General features: G+C 46.3%; 1 protein-coding gene across 9 annotated transcripts in view; it reads left to right on the top strand.

The window, feature by feature from the left end:
- Positions 1–24,426, top strand: part of agtpbp1 (ATP/GTP binding carboxypeptidase 1) — a 462,243-nt gene that overhangs the window by 420,779 nt on the left and 17,038 nt on the right. For 8 of the 9 annotated variants that reach the window (XM_072516698.1, XM_072516700.1, XM_072516699.1 and 5 more), the window contains one exon: positions 54–1,040. The exons of the other annotated variant lie outside the window; for it this stretch is intronic. In XM_072516698.1, the coding sequence (XP_072372799.1) occupies positions 54–246 (193 nt within the window). In that variant the 3' untranslated portion in view covers positions 247–1,040. Of the gene's footprint in view, positions 1–53; positions 1,041–24,426 lie in introns of those variants that run through there. 9 annotated transcript variants of the gene reach the window in all.

The raw sequence follows: 24,426 nt of genomic DNA, 5'->3' as shown, positions 1-24,426 counted from the left end.
GGTTTCTGTCTCAATTTATTGAACATTTATTTTGAACATTTTTCTACCTGTAGTCCCACCACTCAAGTCCTTGATGCAGATGAGCCGCGCTGCCTTGAAGAGATTGATTACAGTGCTGAGAGCAGTGATGAGCAGGATATCGATTTGAATGAAACAGCTGACTTTGACACCCAATACTTTGACCCAAGTACGCAGGAGGAGCAACTCTCTGATTCTGACATCCCAAAGAGAGACTTCTTTCTTTAAGTTATAAATCACCAAAGAGGCTGGAGGAACAAAATAGCCCAAGATCCTATAACCAATAAAAGGAAACAAATCAGGGTTAAAATAGTCTGCTCTGAGTAAGAGCTAGCTCACTCAGGCATATTGGCTAAATTAATAATAAATATACTGCTGGTAACACTGGAAAATTCAAACGTGTGTTATTTAATATTGACTTCAAGTGCATTTGTACAAGTCAAGAGATATTCCTCTGCTGTTTTTATTTCTTTTGGATGCAGTTGCATGGCTAAAGATTTATTCCCACTGATTTTGTATGCGATTTTATTTTTCAATACTTGACAGTGTTTGTCTGTATGCACAGGCTGTTTTAAAGGTATGTGCCAGTGATACTTTGAGGGCTCTTAATATATTGTGGAGAAGTTGGTAATGGCTTGTCTGTTGAAACTCAAATGATGTATGTATTTATTTCTCTTAAATGTTTTTTTTAAGTTGTCAGACATTGTTCCAGGATTGCTTGACAGGAAATAAGCTGCTTCAGCTACAATGTTCCAATATTGGGAATGATACTGTTATTGTTACATAGAATCGATTAGTCTTGAACTGTATCCATCCTGCTGCTGAAAGAATGTAAGTTGCACCTTGCTGTGGATTATATAAAAGGTAAAAGCTAGCTGTTATTATATTTAAATATGTAGTCAACATTACTATACGATGTTGACATGTACAGTGAATTGTTGGCTTCTCTTGAATAATGAAATGATGTAATTTTGATTTTCTGATTTGACTATGAATTAAAGAATTTGTATTGTGGTAGTGAATTTGCAGAAGCCTGTCAGTATTATTTCTGTTTTTGTGCACAAATGCAAATAACAAATTAAAATCTCCTGAAGTTCTGCTATAAACCATGACGTTTATTCAGTTGTAAGTCCAGTACGTGCTGCTGGAATTTCAGAGTCAAACTATCCATTCTGCCCTTGGACCGCAGAGCTCAGACTTATTGATCTCTCAAAATCTGCCTCACATAACACTCTTTTTTGACATTTCCCAAACTGAAAATTAACATGCTGCCAGATGCCAACAAAAATAACACTGCAATAAAGCAATATCATAACGTTCAGTTTATAATTATTAAAGTTTTCATTTTTTAGATCAGCATATTAATTACATCATATGAAAATGTGTTTTTAAAATGCTTTGTAAAAGTATTATTTTATGTGCTCACCTCATCTGAGCCTCACCAGCTTATGGAACTTGGCCAGGAAGCAGCAGATACCATTGACATCTGCAGTTTAATTCAGCATTACTGATCTATAGCAACATTACATCAAAATTCCCCAAAGTACACTTGTCTCACCTTAAAATCAATTGTGTCAAGTTGAATAAACTTTTAATTTTTTTAATATAAATTTAGAGTACCCAATTCTTTTTTCCCTAATTAAGGGGAAATTTAAGTGTGGCCAATACACCTAACCTGCACATCTTTGGATTGTGGGGGTGAAAGCCACACAGACATGGGGAGAATGTGCAAACTCCACATAGACAGTGACCCGGGGCCGGGATCAAACTCGGGTTCTCAGCACCGTAGGCAGCAGTGCTAACCACTGTGGCGCCCAACTTTTACTTTTCTAATGAGGATTCCAGTCCCTCTTCCCCACCCCTCAACACACACTGTAATCAGCCCCTATTTCCTCCCAGCCCCTACAGACACACACAAACATACACACTGTAATCAGCTCCCCACCCCAAACATATGCAGGTCAGCAAACCGCGAGCAGGCAATGGGGATATGGGACAGCTTTGACAGCCTCAGCCAAAACCAGTGTGCGATTATGGCCCTGCAGGCAGCAGTTTTAAATGGCTATCTCCCAAGTTGCCTGGTTTGAATTTAAACAAAAACTTGGCAGTTAACTGTTCCCTGGTGCATTCTCCATACCTCTATTACCTCTACCAATTTGAATCCACTTGCAAACCACTCAGCACTATCTTCTCATGCGATATAAATTCTTGTTCTCTTTACCATTGATACTCTTGCAAATCCGTCCCAATCAGTGCAAGATGAAAAGCTTCAACAGCACGATTCTTTTTCGGCAATACTCCGGGTTTGTACTACCAAACGATTATTTGAATATAAAAGACTTTAAGAGCAGCATTGGTGTAGTGGTATTATCGCTGGACGAGTAATCCAAAGACCCATAGTCATTCTCTGGGGACCCAGGTTCGAATCTCGCCATGGCAGATGGTGAAATTTGAATTCAATAAAAAGAAATCTGCAACTAAGTCTAATGATGGACGTGAAACATTGTCAAATGTCGTAAAAACCCATCTGATTGACAAATGTCCTTTAGGGAATGAAATCTGTCATCCTTACCTAGTCTGGTCTACATGTGATTACAGACCCACAGCAATGCCCTCATTGATGGGCAATAAATGCTGGCCCAGCCAGTGGCACCCACATCCCAGGAACAAATATAAAGCTTCAGTGGCAAGTTAAATTCTATCGTGCAACTACACCAACTTCATATTTTTCAATGGTAAACCAAGCAATGAGATGCTGCTTTTGTGAAGCTAATGGCGGAGAGATGCAACTTGGACAGCAACATTTGTATATTTGATAATTCCAGAGCTGTTCTTTGACTGAAGCTGCTGTAATGATGATGAGCACCAGTACCCTCACTGTTGCTTTGACATTCTGGGTGATCTGATTTTAGTGGCGGTATTCTTAAATAATCTTTATTATTAGTGTCACAAGTAGGCTTACATTAACACTGCAATGAAGTTACTGTGAAAATCCCCTAGTCACCATACTCCGGTGCCTATTTGGGTACTCTGAGGGAGAATTCAGAATGTCCCATTCACGTAACAAGCACGCCTTTCAGGACTTGTGGGGAGAAACTGGAGCACCCAAAGGAAACCTATACAGACACTGGTAGAACGTGCAGACTCTGCACAGACGGTGACCCAAGCCGGGAATCAAACCAGGGTCCCTGGCACTGTGAAGCAACAGTGCTAACCACTGTGCTGCCCACAAAACCTGCCAGTGAAGCTTCAGAACAACGTCAGCTCCCCGTCAGAGAATTGAACCCCAGTCACCCGCGAGACAGGCGGGGCTACTAACCACTACACTAACAAGGAACTGTATTTGAGGGATAATATAGGCCAAGATCATGGAGAACTCTTCTGCTCTTCCAAATAGTGCCTTGCATCCACCCAAGAGGTAAAGCATATGTAAAAGTGATCTTTTAATTGGACTTGGAAGTTACTGAAATTAATCATTTATTTCAATAATATTTGTATTTTTGAGTGGCTAAGTTGTGCTGAAGGAAGGGCACTTGCCTTACACCTCATCAAAATAAACAAATCAAGTGAATAGCTGGAATTTATGCTGCCTACTTATTGATTTTAGCATGCTTTCACAAGCACAAATTATGTCCTAATTGTTTCTATAGAAGCCTAAGCGTACAGCAACAACAATTTCTGTTTAAATATGTAGTCCATACATGCATCTACTTTATGGAATGGATTCATGGTTTAACTCCCCATCTTTGTGAATGTTAATCTGGTGAGCAATTACCACCTCATTATTCAGTATTTAGTAGAGTTTAGGGTGAGTAAACATCACATTAATGCTTTTACTAATCTGTTGTAAATATTTCCATATTTCAATTTAGTTCATATTTCATTAACACTTCTCTTGAACTTCTATGTTTGAGAATTGTAGAAGGGAAGTGAATTGTGAGGAAAGTTGTTACTGTGTGAAAGTAGAAGAATTATCAATCATTTAGTCATGAAATGACTAATGACATTGAGATGTATTTCAATACACACTGTGATATCCCATCATGCCATAGGACATAAAAGGTTAAAAATGACTAATGTGGCCATTTAAGAAGATGTCAACCTCCCCCCAAGGAGATGGCCTGAAGAGATCAATGGCAATATCTTGATGTTTCTCTTCTAACATGCTGTATAGGTTTTATCGGCTCTCAAAAATAAATTTATATCACACTCTTCACGACCACTAGGTGTCTCAAAATGCTTTACAACCAATGGAGTATTTTTGAAGTATTGCCACTGTTGTAATGTATTAAAATGTGGCGGAGAGGCACTCTTGACAAGAAACCACAACCTCATCACCCTAGTCGGAACGATCTCGGGACACCTTCATTATGACCATCTTCAAGAAAGGAGACAGGTCAAAATGCAGAAATTGCCGAGGGATTTCCCTACTCTCCGCCACGGGAAAGGTCATTGTAAGAATACTCCTCAACCGCTCTTCCCTGAGTCTCAGTGCAGCTTCTGCCCATCAAGTGGACATGATCTTCAGCGCATGACAAATCTGGGAAAAGTGCAGGGAGCAGCATCAACCTCTGTACATGGCCTTCTTCGATCTCGCAAAGGCCTTCGACTCTGTCAACCGTGAGGGATTGAGGAACATCCATCTCAAATTTAGCTGTCCATAGAAATTTGTCTTCATTCTCCACCTGCTCCACAATGACATGCAAGCCATTATCCTCACCAACAGAACCACCACAGACCCAATACGTATGCAAACGGGTAAAACGGTGACGTGTCATCGCATCAATGCTCTTCTCCAACTTCCTCGCAGCAACACTCCACCCCATCACCCTGAAGCTCCCCGCTGGAGTGGAGATAACATACCAGACAAGTGGGAAACTATTCAACCTCCAATACCTCCAGGCCAGAACCAAGACCACCTCAACCTATGTCATCGAGCTGCAGTACGCAGACGATGCCTGTGCCTGCCACTCAGAGGCTGAGCTGAAAACCATTGTCAATGCATTCGCCGAGGCATATGAGAGAATGTGCCTCAGACTAAACATCCTGAAACCAAAGGTTCTCTACTAGCCTGCTCCTGCCATACAAAACTGTCCCCCGACCATAAAGATCCACAGTGAGCACTTGGACAATGTGGGTAATTTCCCATATCTCAGGGGCCTCCTCTCGGAGCGAGCAGACATTGACAATGAAATCCAACAGAAACTCCAATGCGCCAGTGCAGTCTTCAGACTGAGACCTCAAATCCAGCACCAAGCTCATGTCTACAGAGCAGGCATGGTCCCTGCCCTCCTGTATACATCAGAAACATGCAGAATGTACAGCAAAAACCTTAAATCCCTGGAGAGATATCACCAACGTTGCCTCTGCAAAATCCTGCAAATCCACTGTGCCACCGGGCACAACATGTACCTCCTTGGTGCAGCGGAAGCACCGCAGTCACCATGGCCCTCAGGCTGGGCCCCCTACGGGACTCCTCATCAACCCTAACCCACTCAAACCTCTCTCCTTCTCACCACCACCTCACCTATTCTGCATTTGCCGCCCAGTAGTAGTGCAACAGATTTGGTAATGCCAACCCCCATTTCTGCATCTGTAGCAGGGCCCTCTTCACCTAGGTACCTCCACCACCCAGATAAACTTCGAAATTGCCGCATCCAGTTTCTGGAAAAAGGCCTTCGGAATGAAGATCGGGAGGGTTTGGAATACAAACAGAAATCTTGGTAGAACGTTCATTTTTACCATCCGGACCCTCCCCGCCAATGTCAGGCGTAACATATTCCATATCCTAAAGTCCTCCCTAACCTCCTCCACCAACTTTGTCAGGTTCCATTTCTGAATCGTTGCCCATTCCCCTGGGCCCCCAGATACCTAAATGTGTCCCTGGAAACCCTAAGTTTTAACACCCCAAGATTGGCTCCTCGACACGCCATATTCACCAGAAACATCTCGCTCCAACATTCACCTTATAGCCTGAGAAGGAACTGAACCTCTCTGGTATGTCCGTAATTCTCCACGTACTCTCCAAAGGGTCCGACACGAACAGCAGCAGGTTGTCTGTGCACAACGACACCTGGTGTTTCCTACACCCCCTCACAATCCCCTGCCATTCTATTGACCCCGTAAGGGCCATCACCAAGGGCTCTATCACCAGCGCGAACACCAGCGGGGACAGCAGCCCCCCGCCTCATTCCCTTGTGCAACAGGAAGCTTCAGAAACTCATCTCGTTTGTCCGTACATTCGTCACCAGGGCCACGTACAGCAGACGCACCTACGCCACAAACTGCAGCCCAAACACAAACCTTCCCAGAACCTCGAACAGTTACTGCCACTCCACTCAGTCGAACGTCTTCTCCGCATCCATAGAGACTACTACCTCCGGTACCTGTCCCTTCGACAGGGTTATGATCATGTTTAATAACCGCCTAACGTTACTGGAAAGCTGCCTGCCCTTCACGAAGCCAGTTTGGTCCTCTGCAACCACCTCCGGAACGCATCCTTCCATCCTCCCCACCACTAACTTAGCCAACACTCTCACATCTGTGTTTAACAATGATATAGGCCTCTATCACCCACGGGTCCTTCCCCTTCTTTGGGATTAGCGTGACTGACCCCTGGGTCAGTGTCTCCGGCAGCTCCCCCTTCTCCAACACCTTGCTAAACATGCCCAATAGATGTGATTCTAGCTTTGTCGCAAACTCCTTATAAAACACGGCTGGGTAACCGCCCGGCCCCGGGGCCTTCCCCACCTTCATCCCTTTTACACTATCCATCACCTCTCAGCCCTAGTGACTTCTCCAGCGCGTGCCTCCTCTCCTCATCCAGCCTTGGGAATTCCAGCTCATCCAAAAACTGACCCTAGTCCCCTTCCTCACCACCTGGATCGACTGTATATAACTTCTCATAATACTCCATGGACGCCTCATTAATCTTCCCCGGCTCCGGCTCCAACACTACCTCTCCCTTCCCTGTCCGTACCCTCAGAATCTCCCTAGATCAGCCTGCCTTCGTAGCTGGTCATCGTCCAGCATATGGTTCGCCTTCTCTACAAATTCATTGTGCACACCCCTCGCCCTCCATAGTTGCCCCACTGCCTTCGCCATTGTCAACCTATCGAATTGCCCCTGTAACTTATCTTTCTCTCCGCCAACCCCTCCTTGGTGGGAGCTCTCGAATATTTCCTGTCCACCTTCGACTATCTCCTCCAACAACCGTCCATACTCCTCCCCCCTCCTCCTGTCCCTGTGGGATAGTGAGATAACCTCCCCCCGAACCATCGCCTTCAATGCCTCCCAAAATGTGACTGCCGATACCTCCTCATTCTGATTCAACTCCACTTAGTCTCTGATCACCAACCACATCTCCTCACAGAACCCCTTGTCCGCCAAAGTCCCCGAGTCAAACCTCCACCCCAGCCTCTGCTCCTGCCTCAAACTAAGTCTGACCTCCAGCCAGTGCAACGCGTGGTCTTAGATCATGATTCCCGCATACTCCGCTCCACCACCCCCACCAATACCCTTCGGCTCACTACAAAAGAGTCAATCCTGGAGTATACCTTGTACACATGCAAGTAGAAGGAGTACCCCCTCTCCCCCGAGTTTCTAAACCTCCATGGATCCACCATTCCCATCCTTTTCAGAAACCCTCCCAGCTCCTTTGCCATCCTCAATCTTCCCATTGACCTGGGGCTCGACCTGTCCACACTCGGTTCCAACACGCAGTTAAAACCACCCCCATAATCAACTGATGTGTGGCCAAGTCCGGAATCATTCCCAGCAGCCCCTTCACAAACCCGGCGTTGTTCCAATTCGACACGTAAACGTTCACTAGCACCAGCGCCCACCCCTCCAACCCCCTGCTCACTATAACATACCTCCCACCCAGGTCCCGCACTTCCTTGACTCCACAAACCTAGTACTTTTGCTCAGCAGGATGGACACCCCCCGCGACTTTGAATCAAACCCGAGTGAAATACCTGACCCACCCAATCCTTTCTCACCTGGAGAAGCTTCTCCTGCAGAAAGACCACCCCCGCCTTCAAGCTCCTCCAGTACATGAAGACCGAGACCTCTTCATCCACTCGTTCAGTCCCCGTACATTCCATGTTACGAACCTTACTGGAGACTTGTGCCTCCATTCCCCTCTACTGTCCGCCATCATCCCCTTCCAATTCTGCCCCCTTTAATTTTGCCCTGAACCGGGCCCATCCGCCCATGACCCCACTCTTACTCCAACACTGCCATGTCGCATTCTCCATCCCCCGCTCCCCGACTCCCACTTGGCCAAACCCCGCAGCCATCTCCCCCACCTGATTTCTGTTCACCAGCATTACCTGCCAGCATGGCAGCTCCTGCCCGAAGTCTCCTGCTATCTACCCCTCCCTCACCTTTCCATCCTTGGTCCGTGCAAATGGCCCCCTGTAGACCCCACCATCGCCCACACAAACAAAGACACATCCAAAACCACAGGTCACCCCTTCCAAAAAGAAAAACACCACAAATGGAGGGGGGAGGCGTTGCTGGGGCGCAGTTGCCCCCTTATAAACTTATTGCCCCTTAGCAAACGATCACAACAAAATTACTCTACCCGAGAAAAAGCCCCCCACCCTCCGGCCCCCACACTAACCACATCTGCTGATTGTTCCCATCAATGTTCAGTTCTCCCGTTTATGGTCTTTGATGAAGTCATTGGCCTCCTCGGGGGGTTCCAAAATAGTACTTCCAGCGATCAAAAGCCACCCATGGTTTCACCATTTACAGTACCCCAAATCGGATCTGCCTTCATTAGACAACTGCTTTGTTTGAGCACAGTGTGCCTTTTTGCCAGTTCCACTCCCATGTCCTGATAGGTTCTGACCTTGCTCCCCTCCCATTCACAGTTCCGCTTCTCCCTGGCCCACTGCAGGATCTTCTTCACCACAAACTTGTGGAGCCTCACAACACCGCCTGTGGCAGCTCCCAAGCTCTCAGATTCTGCTTGGGGACCCAATCCACCTCCGGAGCCTTTTCCATCACCTCCTCCGCCAACAGCCCCGTCAGCATCCTTGAGACATACCTCGTGGCATTCGTGCCTTCCACACCTTCAGGCAGGCCAACAATACACAGGTTCTGCTTTCTAGATCTGTTCTCCTGCTCCTCTTCCTTTGCCCTTAGCGACTTGCAAAGGACCCCAGGAGCCCCACCTCCAACTCCAATGCCACAACCCGATCACTGTGATCGGACATCACCTTCTCCGTCTCCTGGATCTGCGACCCCTGTGCCTCCGGACTCTTCTCGATTCACTCCATCGATCCTTTCAAGGGTGTTACCGCTTCGTCGATGGCCTTCGACCGATCCCCGTGCATCTCCTTTCGCTACAGGCGGAACTCCTCTCTAATAAACGGCATAACTGCTCCATGTGGTGTTTTCCAACTTGCGACAACCCTTCCCCCTCCGTTATCTTCCCAATTGCTACTGCACCACAGGTTTCCTCCAGTTCCTTGGCCAGGTTTTTAACCTTCTGTCTGGTCTGGTAACCAACAGACATGCCACTGCCGGGAGAAACTTCTCCTCTACACTTTCCTGTCATAATTCCCCTACTTTCGGGTAAAAAGAACTCAAATCAACGCCATCAAGCCGGAGCAACCACACTCCCTGGCCACCAGCGGAACTCCCCAGCCATTATGTGGATTATCAGCATCATGCCATCATGCCAATGTGGAGATCTCGTATAATGTATAATCTCGTACGAACGGGATATGGCGCTCGTCTCATCGATCAACAGTTCCAACGCGCCACAGCAAAAAACCGCACCGACCTCCTCAGAAGACAAACATGGGACACAACAGACAGAATACCCTTCGTCGTCCAGTACTTTCCCGGAGTGGAGAAACTACGACATCTTCTTCACAGCCTTCAACACGTCATCGATGATGATGAACATCTTGCCCAGGTCATCCCCACACCCCCACTACTTGCCTTCAAACAACCGCGCAATCTCAAACAAACCATTGTTTGCAGCAAACTACCCAGCCTTCAGAACAGTGACCACGACACCACACAACCCTGCCATGGCAATCTCTGCAAGACGTGCCAGATCATCGACATGGATACCACCGTTACACGTGAGAACACCACCCATCAGGTACGCGGTACATACTCGTGCGACTCGGCCAACGTTGTCTACCTCATACGCGGCAGGAAAGGATGTCCTGAAGCGTGGTACGTAGGCGAGACCATGCAGACGCTGCGACAACGAATGAACGGACATCGCGCGACAATCACCAGGCAGGAATGTTCCCTTCCAGTCGGGGAACACTTCAGCAGTCAAGGGCATTCAGCCTCTGATCTCCGGGTAAGCGTTCTCCAAGGCGGCCTTCAGGATGCGCGACAACGCAGAATCGCCGAGCAGAAGCTTATAGCCAAGTTCCGCACACGTGAGTGCGGCCTCAACCGGGACCTGGGATTCATGTCGCATTACATTCATCCCCCACCATCTGGCCTGCGAAATCCTACTAACTGTCCTGGCTTGACACAATTCACACCTCTTTAACCTGGGGTTACCCCATCTCTGGATCTGTAAAGATTTAATCACCTGCTAATGCTCGCATTCCAAGCATTGTCTGGCATCTTTGAATCTGTCTATATATATGTTTCTGGAACATACCTCTTCATTCACCTGAGGAAGGAGCAGCGCTCCGAAAGCTAGTGACATCGAAACAAACCTGTTGGACTTTAACCTGGTGTAAGACTTCTTACTGTGCTCTACCAGTTTATAAAACATACATCATCAGATGTATGTTTCATGAAGTAGAGGCTCATGGGTTTCCATTTCTTCATTCAATTCTCAATTTCCTTCGGCTTTATAGTTCTGATTCTGAATTCATGCAGTTCAGACAATTTACTGGTTGCTTTACAACTGAACATGCATCTGAGTTCTGAATTTATTTTGTGGATTTTGAATTGTGCTTGCTCTGTATCATGTAACCTCTGCAGAACGGAGCCTTTAATGTTTACTAAAAAATCAAGTTCAGCAATGAAAGGAAATTAAGGATTGATTCTTTTTAATTGTTCTCAGAAAAAAAAGTAAAAGAATGTAAATGGCTTTTTTCCTCTCCAAATATTTCCCAAAGCTCAAAAAATTCTGATTAATTTTTCTATCGTCCTAAAACGCCACAAATCAGTAATTAGAACATCAAGTTCAATTGTGTGATCAAATCTTTGTCCTTTAGTTAATACCAAATTTTCTATAACCTTGAAGCATCCATCAGACTGTCTTAGCATTTATATTTCTTCTTGTGCTGTGACATTTAGAAAAGAACTGAACTTCTGTCACAGGTTATTTAGCTTCAAAAATAGGGGCAACAGGAGACCTGGAATTGGTTCATCAGTGACCAGACTGGTCAAACTCTTTACTGCCTTGTACATTTGAATGAGTTGCATATTGTCACTAACTGAAAGAACAGGAGGCATCATTAGCAACCAAAATGGCAAATTTATGATTCTGGGTTTGATTGGATTGAGGACAGATTAAATGTCTTCTGATTTTGGTTTGGCTGTGAAAATGAAAGGTTCGTCCAAGAATATGTTTCCTATGAACATAATTGAGGTAAATTAACTGTTTTTGATGTCAAATCTTCAGACTCACTACAACTGTTGCTGTGAGCTGGTTTTTGTGGTCTTACACCTCACATGCAGCTCAGGAGTATCATACAACTATTTGAATTTATTTCCACATAGTTTCATAATAATTAGAAAATAAATCTATTACATCTCACACAACAATATGTGAAAAGCCTTGGGTGAAATAAGCTTGTACTGTTCCAAATTTTAGAAATTTGTAAGCATTTTTGCTGCTATATTTTTATTGGCAGTCTGATGAAATTGATTTTGATTGCCTGGCAGTCAGATTGTCAGCATGGTGGAAAACATATGCTATTGAGAGGAAAACACAACCCTTTTCTTCTTCCAGACTGCTGAATTAACGCAACACAAGCATTTGTGAAATAAAAGCAGAAAATGCTGGAAACATGCAGAGTATTGATCAGCATTTGAAAAAGCAAGGTTAAAGGTTTGAGGTAGAACCTTTCATTGGTGCTGTTGTAACATTGAGACATGTTTCTTTCAAATGCCAAACAACAACTTGCACCTTTATAGAGCTGAAAATGTGATGCATGTTCCTAGCTGCAAGTTCTTTTGAAAAATTTTGAGGAGATATTTGGAGGCAAGAAGGGAAGTATTCAGAAAAGAATTGGGGAGGGGACTTCCAGAAAAGGTTCTGCCAGAAAGGGAAGAGTGACAGAAATGCAGTGGACCAGAGTTGAAAGGTACAGGTGGGGTTGTACGACAGAGAAGGTTGCAGAGAAAGGTGGAGGGAGACATGCTGAGTCTATGCAGTTGTTTGTAAACGAGGACAAAGATTTTGAATTCAGCACGTTGGAAAACGGGGAGCCAGGTGAAGGTGAGCGAGGAAAGGAATTTGTTGTGGAATAGGGTGTGAGTTGCAGAATTTTGGATCTTGATTTTCAATTTTGGGTCAGGAACAAAAACAATATCTGGCTCCGGACCCCACACCATATCTGTGTCAATCATACTAATGTTCGAATTGGACCAGAGGCAGGAAATGCCTGCTGGAGCATGAGACCAGCCTTCATCATGGGGCCTGCACAATAATTTAAAGGCTCAGAGGCTCTGCGCTCAGAGAATTGGACAAATGGCACTGAGCACAGTCTCACAGCAACACCCCATGTGGCAATTTCTTTTTAGAAAAACTCTGCAGTTCCCGGCCTTTGGACCCAACAGTTGTGCACGAACATGCATCAGACTGTTCGGGTTTGAAGAGTTCCAATTTGAAAATCCTGGCTGTCATGGCCCACCCACAAGCCCCTCAAGGAGCGAAATGGGGCATTAGTTGGAGGCCAGCTGGTTCCAGATCTTGCCCCTTTGAAAATTAAGCGCGAGGAACTAATTGGGATACATTTATAAGAGAGTGCCACATTCGCACTGTGGTCATGTGCCAAGTATCAGTCTATCATTACCAACCACATGGCAAACTGAAAGAAATACACAAATTGAAACTCCAGCATTTTGAGTCTAAAATGCGATTATTTCTAACCTATGGGAACTAGAAGACGTAACTCAGCAAAGCCCTCTGGGAATACAGTAAATTGTCCTCGGCCCTGCATTCCACCTCCTGCAATTGGAACTTGTACAACATGAAACTTCTTAAGTTAATAAGGAAGGCATCAGAGAAATCAATCCTCGGGACAATGAAATAATGCATTAAAGTTTCCATAGCGATGTGGGTAGGATAGTTCCAAACACACTCAATGCTGTGGAGGTGGAAGAATGTCTATCTTGATAAGAGTTTTGAAAATCTAGCTCCATTTCGCTCAGCATTGAATCGGTGTTCATCATCAGCTTCAGCCTGAATAAACAAATTAAAGGGAATGGAGTCAGGGACAGGAATGCAGAGTTTTGGGTAGAAGACAAAAATCAATTCTGTTTGTGAAAATTCTAGTTCATCTACAATGCGACAGTAGACAGATAAGAAGTTTCCTGGAGCAAAGATGGTCTTTGCTTCCAGGGTGGAGGAGTGGTGAAGCTAGGTATTGTTAGCATAGATATGGAAGCTGTCTTCATGCTTGAGGAGAATGTCAAAGGGAAATATATAAACAAAAGGAGACAACCCAGGATGGAACCTTCTGGTAATCAAGAGATTGTGCTGAATCGGAAGTAGTTGCTATGTGCTGGCTGGGATCTGCTTGAATTTTCAGCAGTCATGACGTTCCTTTTTAGCTGTACACTCCTCTGTCTACAAAACTGCAGAGTGCATTGAGAGACATTAATCTTGTCACATTGAAATTCTTCATAACTAATAGGGCTTCACTCTTTCACATTTCCATAGCTTGTTCTGTTGTCATCCCAAGTCCTGAAACGCTCAAGTGGCACACCACACAAGGCAGCAATGGATCAAGAAAATATCTTTCTTTAGCCCGAGGCATTCACTTGACATGTTTGGCCGCTGATTTTACTAAAAAGCTATGAGTGGATTATTAGAGAAACTAAACTGAGCATTTGATTGTTTTAGATTGTTCTTGTCAATGATGTAGTACCAGATGTATTTCTATCAGCTTTTGAGTACTGCTGGAAACAGTTTAGAACTACAGTTAATAGTTTCAGACAACCAGATAACTCTGGCTACCTATAGTCTTCATGTTTAGGCTTGTGGAACAGATGTTCTAAGACAGGTTTCTAATTACCAACACATTTGGGAATTCATTTCCAGTTTCTCGAGGGTACTCGTGGCTCTTCAGTTGAAGTTACTGCGCTAAGAAGAATGATTGCAGGAATTCATTCCCTGAGAAACGAGATTTAATTATTAACAAGATGTCTCAATAAATATGCAACAATAACTTAATTTCAGCTTAATGTAATTGCAAGTGAAACATATAAAGCATGAAGCTTCAAGTTTTCTTCTGTGATCTGTGTCGATTGAACTGATTTCAGCAGGATGGTGGTATAAGTGGCATTTCAATGGATTCATTATTCCTGATGTGAGAGAATCGAAAAATGGTTATAGCACAGAAAAGGCTATTCAGCTCTTTGTGTCTGTATAAGTTCTGCATTAGCAGCTCATCTAGTTCCACTCCCCTGCCTTTCTCCCGTGGCCTGCGATTTTTTTCTTCTTCAGATAATTATTTTGGAAACGGCGAATTATGTTTTGAAAAAGGGACTATTTCTAGAAATGACTGTTCAAATGGGCTTCAATTCCTGGAATTTCAAAGACCGCCGTGAGAAGAATCTGCCACAGATACCGGAGAAGGACTCAGAAACAGTGAACACTCTATTTTTCTTTACCTTTTTGTATTGAACTTTAGCCAAAAAAAACCTTCCGACTATAGAACTTGCAATTGTGTATGCTTGTGTTTGTCTATGTGTGTGTGTATGTGTGTGTATTGTGAAGGTCAGGTGTAGGTTTACCTTCATTAATATTTTTATATCTTTAACTGGGTGGGCTTTTAACTAATAAAAACTATGCCCTTTTGGTTTTAAAGTCCAGAAAGCCTGCCAGACGAGGTTCTTTGCAATCAGCACATAAATGGTTAAGCATAGACATGGAGCAAATACCTTCATCCTTGCTAAATCCACAAAAATTCCTGTTACGGTCATACTTTGGAGTGGTATAACAGAAGAGTAATTTTTACTGCTCCTCATGAAGCAGTAACAACATACAAGAAAAATACAATTTAGAATTGCCTTCTGATGCACTAAGCAAAATACAAAGGGGATTGTTGACCACTATTCCATAGGTATTGAGGATCCCAGCAACCAAATGTGATTTTGGTGCTGTTGCACATGTCAAATGGGAAATTAAAACACAAATAATCAAAGGTTGTATCGATAGTCAACTAGACTGAAAAGCATTTGAGAAAGATAGAAAGCTGACAGAGCTGTTGGAGGTAACACTCTCGTGAATGTCGTGTTGTTCACCCTGGGATAACACGGACTGCACACAATGCAGTTAACTGATCAAGTATACACCAAACGTGGGCGTTGGTTCAATATAAGATTTATGGAACTTTAGTAACAAAGCACACAACTGCCTGTGGGTTGACTCTCTACTACTCTAAGTAAACTAACATTAACTATCTAGACCAGGCTAGCTCTGATCCACGTGTAGAAGGTGTTGAATGATTTGTACACCCTGACTGTCACTACAGTTGTCACCAGTGGAAAGAGGCAGAATGCTGAGGCCTCGTGTGTTTTATAGTTGGAAGCCCCCCTCTGGTGTTCTGTCTGGTGATTGGTCGTGTTCTGTTCTGTATGTTGATTGGCTCACCTGGGTGTCTGTCACTGCCTGCTTTTACCTCATGATGTGCATGGGTGCATATTAAGACATCCCCCTTTTAAAAAAAAATTTTGTCGGCTGCTTAGAGCATAAACGGCATAATTACAAAAGTAACTATAGACAGCAATTGGTGAGTGAATGGATATGTACATGTAAGATGTCTAGTGTGCAGAAACATAACAGCATATATACAAAGGAGCTATTTATAAGTCCAGTCTTTGAGGCTGTCGTCAGATTCTTGTGGACCGCCTGAGAGGGTGGAGGCGGGGATGATGGTGTCTTGACCGGTTGGCATTCAGCCAGATTGGTGGCCTCGTCCCCCGCAGTAAACAGCAGCAGTGCAATTTTTCAGGCATCGGAGGCACTTTCGAGGCCCGAGGACTCAATATATAGACTGAATTTCTGCTTGAAGACCCGCCATTTGTCGCCAAGGTTCCCGGAGATCCGGAGCTGCAGAGGTGCCTGGATCTTTTCCATGCCACTGGAAGGCAGTTGCTGGTCGTCAGTGAATTTTTCAAAGGTAAATTATTTAAAAGCAGGAGCCACTTCTGGTATTATGTCGTGTTGTTCACCCTGGGGTAACACGGACTGCACACGATGTAGTTAACTGATCAAGTATACACCAAACGTGGGCATTGGTTCAATATAAGATTTATTGAACTTCAGTAACGAAGCACACAGCTGCCTGTGGGTTGACTCTCTACTACTCTAAGTAAACTAACATTAATTATCTAGACCAGGCTAACTGATCTATGTGGAGAAGGTGTTGAATGATTTGTACACCCTGACTGTCACTACAGTTGTCACCAGTGGAAAGAGGCAGAGTGCTGATGCCTCGTGCGTTTTCTAGTTGGAAGTCCCCCTCTGGTGTTCTGTCTGGTGATTGGTCGTGTTCTGTTCTGTATGTTGATTGGCTCACCTGGGTGTCAGTCACTGCCTGCTTTTACCTCATGATGTGCATGGGTGCACATTCTGACAGTGAACACTTGTTTATCACTCACGTGCCAGGAAAACACCTGCACAGTAACAACAGCAGTCTCTCAGAGTTGCAACTGGTCCAAAAAATGTTTCCACTGTGGAGATGCTTATCCACATTGGGCAGTGTCTTGCTACTGGAAACCTGGAGAAAACAATTACCTTGCTCCTGTTTGTTGTTGATCGGCATAATCAATTTCTGAGACCAATATCAACAGAAGAGTGGCAGATATGCATGCCACAGCAAAAGGGCACGAGAATGTAGCCAATGTAGAGGTGGGTGACCTTAGATATACTTCAGTGCTCTCGATCAGACACAGAAACCAGCCACGTGTGACAGTGACCGTTGCCTACTCGGAAGTAGATTCTCTCATAGCTTTTGGTACATTTGTTCTGATCATGGGAGACAGCATTCAAGAAATTTTAGGATTGACCCATTCTCTGCAAAGTAGGGAATATTTAAAAAAAAACTCCCTGAGATCAATAACACACCACAGAAATTTCTCAGGACTTTTGAAAAAAGATATATTTTATTAAAGTTTTCAAACAGAATTTTTCCATTTTACAAATCAACATAAAAATAGTGCAGTAACTGATAAATAACATTATTTAAATAATATGGTGAACTAACAAAGTAACAAAAAATAGTGCTCTTCCCCCCCCCCCCCTTCCCCCCCCCCCCTGGGCTGCTGCTGACGATCTATTTTCCCTTAACGTTCCGCGAGATAGTCAAGGAACGATTGCCACCGCCTGGAGAACCCCTGAGCCGATCCTCTCAGCGCAAAATTCATTCGTTCCAGTTTTATGAACCCTGCCATGTCGTTTATCCAGGCCTCCACGCCTGGGGGTTTTGCTTCATAGAACATAGAACAATACAGCGCAGTACAGGCCCTTCGGCCCACGATATTGCACCGAAACAAAAGCCATCTAACCTACACTATAACATTATCATCCATATGTTTATCCAATAAACTTTTAAATGCCCTCAATGTTGGCGTGTTCACTACTGTAGCAGGTAGGGCATTCCACGACCTCACTACTCTTTGCGTAAAGAACCTACCTCTGACCTCTGTCCTATATCTATTACCCCTCAGTTTAAAGCTATGTCCCCTCGTGCTAGACATCACCATCTGAGGAAAAAGGCTCTCACTGTCCACCCTATCCAACCCCCTGATCATTTTGCATGCCTCTATTAAGTCTCCTCTTAACCTTCTTCTCTCCAACGAAAACAACCTCAAGTCCATCAGCCTTTCCTTATAAGATTTTCCCTCCATACCAGGCAACATCCTGGTAAATCTCCTCTGCACCCGCTCCAAAGCCTCCACGTCCTTCCTATAATGCGGTGACCAGAACTGTACACAATACTCCAAATGCGGCCGTACCAGAGTTCTGTACAGCTGCAACTTGACCTCCTGACTTCGGAACTCAATCCCTCTACCAATAAAGGCCAACACTCCATAGGCCTTCTTCACAACCCTATCAACCTGGGTGGCAACTTTCAGGGATCTATGTACATGGACACCTAGATCCCTCTGCTCATCCACACTTTCAAGAACTTTACCATGAGCCAAATATTCCACATTCCTGTTATTCCTTCCAAAGTGAATCACCTCACACTTCTCTACATTAAACTCCATTTGCCACCTCTCAGCCCAGCTCTGCAGCTTATCTATATCTTTGTAACCTGCTACATCCTTCCACACTATCGACAACACCACCGACTTTAGTGTCGTCTGCAAATTTACTCACCCACCCTTCTGCGCCCTCCTCTAGGTCATTGATAAAAATGACAAACAGCAACGGCCCCAGAACAGATCCTTGTGGTACTCCACTTGTGACTGAACTCCATTCTGAACATTTCCCATCAACCACCACCCTCTGTCTTCTTTCAGCTAGCCAATTTCTGATCCACATCTCTAAATCACCCTCAATCCCCAGCCTCTGTATTTTCTGCAATAGCCTACCGTGGGGAACCTTATCAAACGCTTTGCTGAAATCCATATACACCACATCAACTGCTCTACCCTCGTCTACCTGTTCAGTCACCTTCTCAAAGAACTCAATAAGGTTTGTGAGGCATGACCTACCCTTCACAAAGCCATGCTGACTATCCCTGATCATATTATTCCTATCTAGATGATTATAAATCTTGTCTCTTATAATCCCCTCCAAGACTTTACCCACTACAGACGTGAGGCTCACCGGTCTATAGTTGCTGGGGTTGTCTCTGCTCCCCTTTTTGAACAATGGGACCACATTTGCTATCCTCCAGTCCTCTGGCACTATTCCTGTAGCCAATGATGACATAAAAATCAAAGCCAATGGTCCAGCAATCTCTTCCCTGGCCTCCCAGAGAATCCTAGGATAAATCCCATCAGGTCCCAGGGACTTATCTATTTTCAGCCTGTCCAGAATTGCCAACACCTCTTCCCTACGTACCTCAATGCCATCTAATCTATTTACCTGGAGCTCAGCATTCTCCTCCACAACATTATCTTTTTCCTGAGTGAATACTGACGAAAAATATTCATTTAGTATCTCGCCTATCTCTTCAGACTCTACACACAACTTCCCATCCCTGTCCTTGACTGGTCCTACTCTTTCCCTAGTCATTCGCTTATTCCTGACATACCTATAGAAAGCTTTTGGGTTTTCCTTGATCCTTCCTGCCAAATACTTCTCATGTCCCCTCTTTGCTCGTCTTAGCTCTCTCTTTAGATCCTTCCTCGCTACCTTGTAACTATCCATCGCCCCAACTGAAACTTCACACCTCATCTTCACATAGGCCTCCTTCTTCCTCTTAACAAGAGATTCCACTTCTTTGGTAAACCACGGTTCCCTCGCTCGACGCCTTCCTCCCTGTCTGACCGGTACATACTTATCAAGAACACACAGTAGCTGATCCTTGAACAAGCTCCACTTATCCAGTGTGTCCAACACTTGCAGCCTACCTCTCCACCTTATCCCCCCCCAAGTCACGTCTAATGGCATCATAATTTCCCTTCCCCCAGCTGTAACTCTTGCCCTGCGGTGTATACTTATCCCTTTCCATCCTTAACGTAAACGTCACCGAATTGTGGTCACTGTCCCCAAAGTGCTCACCTACCTCCAAATCCAACACCTGGCCTGGTCCATTACCCAAAACCAAATCCAATGTGGCCTCGCCTCTTGTTGGCCTGTCAACAAACTGTGTCAGGAAACCCTCCTGCACACACTGTACAAAAAACGACCCATCTAATGTACTCGAACTATATCTTTTCCAGTCAATATTTGGAAAGTTAAAGTCTCCCATAATAACTACCCTGTTACTTTCGCTCTTATCCAGGATCATCATCGCCATCCTTTCCTCTACATCCCTAGAACTATTTGGAGGCCGAGAGAAGACTCCCAACAGTGTGACCTCTCCTTTCATGTTTCTAACCTCAGCCCATACTACCTCGGAAGATGAGTCCCCATCTAGCATCCTCTCCGCCACCGTAATACTGCTCTTGACTAGCAGCGCCACACCTCCCCCTCTTTTGCCTCCTTCTCTGAGCTTACTAAAACACCTAAACCCCGGAACCTGCAACATCCATTCCTGTCCCTGCTCTATCCATGTCTCCGAAATGGCCACAACATCGAAGTCCCAGGTACCAACCCATGCTGCCAGTTCCCCTACCTTATTTTGTATACTCCTGGCATTGAAGTAGACACACTTCAAACCACCTACCTGAACACTGGCCCCCTCCTGCGACGTCAAATCTGAGCTCCTGACCTCTATACTCTCATTCTCCCTTACCCTAAAACTACAATCCAGGTTCCCATGCCCCTGCTGCATTAGTTTAAACCCCCCCAAAGAGCACTAACAAATCTCCCCCCAGGATATTTGTGCCCCTCAGGTTCAGATGTAGACCATCCTGTCTGTAGAGGTCCCACCTTCCCCAGAAAGAGCCCCAGTTATCCAGAAATCTGAATATCTCCCGCCTGCACCATCCCTGTAGCCACGTGTTTAATTGCTCTCTCTCCCTATTCCTCATCTCACTATCACGTGGCACGGGCAACAACCCAGAGATAACAACTCTGTTTGTTCTAGTTCTGAGCTTCCATCCTAGCTCCCTGAAAGCCTGCCTGACATCCTTATCCCCTTTCCTACCTATGTCGTTAGTGCCAATGTGGACCACGACTTGGGGCTGCTCCCCCTCCCCTTAAGGACCCGGAAAACACGATCCGAGACATCACGTACCCTTGCACCTGGGAGGCAACATACCAAACGTGAGTCTCTCACGCTCCCACAAAATCTCCTATCTGTGCCCCTGACTATCGAGTCCCCAATTACTAATGCTCTGCTCCTCTCCCCCCTTCCCTTCTGAGCAACAGGGACAGACTCCGTGCCAGAGGCCCGTACCCCATGGCTTACCCCTGGTAAGTCGTCCCCCCCACAAGTATCCAAAGCGGTATACTTGTTTCTCAGGGGAACGACCGCAGGGGATCCCTGCATTGACTGCTTTTTCCCAGTCCCTCTTACAGTTACCCATCTATCTCCAATCTTTGGTGTAACTAATTCCCTGAAGCTGCTATCTATGACCTTCCACATAAGTAGGATCCTTCGCCGGGCTATCAGGGACGCAAAGGCCAGAATATCGGCCTCTTTTGCCTCCTGCACTCCCGGCTCTTCCACTACCCCAAATATAGCTAACCCCCAGCCTGGCTTGACCCGGACCTTCACCACCTTTGAAATCACTCTTGCCACTCCCCTCCAGTACTCATCCAGTGCCGGACACGACCAAAACGTGTGTGTGCGGTTCGCCGGGCTTCCCAAGCACCTCCCGCACCTGTCCTCCACTCCGAAGAACCTGCTCAGTCTTGCTTCCGTCATATGTGCTCTGTGTAGAACCTTGAATTGTATCAGGCTAAGCCTGGCACACGAGGACGAGGAATTTACCCTACTTAGGGCATCAGCCCACAGCCCCTCCTCAATCTCCTCCCCCAGCTCTTCTTCGCATTTTCCCTTCAGCTCCTCTACCAGCGCCTCCCCCTCGTCTCTCATCTCCTGATATATTTCGGACACTTTGCTCTCCCCGACCCATACCCCTGAAATCACTCTATCCTGGATCCCCTGTGGCGGGAGCAGCGGAAATTCCCTCACCTGTTGCCTCGTAAACGCGCTCACTTGCATGTATATGAAATTGTTCCCCGGGGGCAACTCATACTTTTCCTCCAGCACTCCCAAGCTTGCAAACGTCACGTCGATAAACAAATCTCTCAGTTTCCTAGTTCTTGCTCGTTGCCAGCTCTGGAACCCTCCATCCATCCTTCCTGGGACAAACCTGTGGTTATTCCTGATCGGGGACCACATCGAGGCACCCGTCACCCCCTGTGTCGCCTCCACTGCCCCCAGATCCTTAAGGTTGCCACTACCACTGGGTTTGTGGTATACCTTTTCGGGGAAAGCGGTAGCGGCGCCGTCACCAGCGCCTTTAGGCTCGTTCCTTTACAGGACGCCATCTCCAGCCTCTTCCACGCCGCCCCCTCTCCCTCCCTCATCCACTTACAAACCATCGCCACATTGGCGGCCCAGTAGTAGTCGTCCAGGCTCGGCAACGCCAGTCCCCCTCTGTCCCTGCTACGCTGCAGGAACCCCCTCCTTACCCTCGGGGTCTTCCCTGCCCACACAAAGCTCATAATGCTCCTGTCTATTTTCTTGAAAAAGGCCTTTGTGATCAGAATGGGGAGACATTGAAACACAAAAAGAAACCTCGGGAGAACCATCATTTTTACCGCCTGCACTCTGCCCGCCAGTGAGAGCGGCAGCATATCCCACCTCTTGAAATCCTCCTCCATCTGCTCCACCAGCCGCATCAGATTAAGTCTGTGTAGAGTTCCCCAGCTCCTAGCTACCTGGATCCCCAAATATCGGAAGCTCCTTTCCACTCTCCTTAACGGCAGGGCGTCTATTCCTCTTCCCTGGTCCCCGGGGTGTATTACAAAAAGCTCGCTCTTCCCCATATTTAGCCTGTATTCCGAAAAATCTCCAAACTCCCTCAATATCTGCATAACCTCTGTCATCCCCTCTACAGGGTCCGCAACATATAGCAGTAGGTCATCTGCGTAGAGTGACACTCGATGCTCCTCTCCCCCTCTAAGCACCCCCCTCCATTTCTTAGAGCCTCTCAATGCTATGGCCAGTGGTTCAATTGCCAACGCGAACAGTAATGGGGACAGGGGGCACCCCTGTCTTGTTCCCCTGTGTAGCCGAAAATACTCCGATTTTTGCCGGTTTGTGACTACACTTGCCACTGGGGCCCCATATAAGAGTCTGACCCATCTGACAAACCCCTCCCCGAACCCAAATCTCCTCTACACCTTCCATAAATGCTCCCACTCTACCCTATCGAATGCCTTCTCCGCATCCATCGCCACCACTATCTCTGCCTCCCCCTCCGCTGGGGGCATCATTATCACCCCCAGCAGCCGTTGAACGTTGACATTCAGTTGTCTCCCCTTTACAAACCCTGTCTGATCTTCATGCACCACCCCCGGGACACAATCCTCTATCCTCGTCACCAGCACTTTTGCCAACAGCTTGGCGTCGACATTTAGGAGTGAGATAGGCCTATATGACCCGCATTGCAGCGGATCTTTATACCGCTTCAGGATTAGTGATATCGTCGCCTCCGACATTGTCGGGGGTAGTATTCCCCCCTTCTCTGTCCTCGTTAAAGGTTCTCGCCAGCAGCGGGGCCAATAGATCCACATATTTCCTGTAGAATTCCACCGTGAACCCGTCTGGTCCCGGGGCCTTCCCTGCTTGCATGTTCCCCAGTCCTTTAATCACCTCATCCACCTCAATTGGCGCCCCCAGACCTGCCACCTCCTGCTCCTCCACCCTCGGGAACCTTAGTTGGTCCAGAAACTGTTGCATTCCCTCTTTTCCCTCCGGGTCATAAATCCTGCGTCATCCCAGTTCGGGGCATATACATTTACCAGCACGACCTTCTTTCCCTGCAATCTACCACTCACCATCACATATCTACCCCCGTTATCCACCACTATATTCTTAGCCTCGAACGACATCCGTTTCCCCACCAATATCGCCACCCCCCTATTTTTCGAGTCCAACCCTGAGTGGAACACCTGTCCCACCCACCCTTTCCTTAACCTAACCTGATCCGCCACCTTCAGATGCGTCTCCTGAAGCATAACTACAGCCGCTTTCAGTCTTTTTAAGTGCGCGAAAACCCGGGCCCTCTTAATCGGCCCATTCAGGCCTCTCACATTACATGTGATCAGCCGGATTGGGGGGCCACCCCCCCCCGCCCCGCCGACTAGCCATCCCCTATTCTGGGCCAGCCCCCCCGTCCGGGTCCCGCGCACCCACCCATCCCCCAGGCGGCGCCTTCCCGTCCCAACCACCTCTTCTCTTGCCAGCTCCCCCTGGCACTCAGCAGCGGCAACCCAGTTAGTCCCCCCCCCGCTAGATCCTCATCTAGCATGGTTACTCCCCCCATGATGCTTCCGAAAGTCAGCTAACTCTAACTGACCCCAGCTTCCCGCGTTCTCTCTTTGACCCCCCTGGGCGTGGAACTTTCTTCCTTCCTGCGCCTAGCTTCCCGCCATCATCTCCA

Source organism: Scyliorhinus torazame, chromosome 9 (assembly GCF_047496885.1).
Source record: "Scyliorhinus torazame isolate Kashiwa2021f chromosome 9, sScyTor2.1, whole genome shotgun sequence".
Lineage (NCBI taxonomy): Eukaryota > Metazoa > Chordata > Chondrichthyes > Carcharhiniformes > Scyliorhinidae > Scyliorhinus > Scyliorhinus torazame.
Note: the sequence above shows the minus strand (reverse complement) of the source record. Positions and strands in the feature narration are given on the sequence as shown.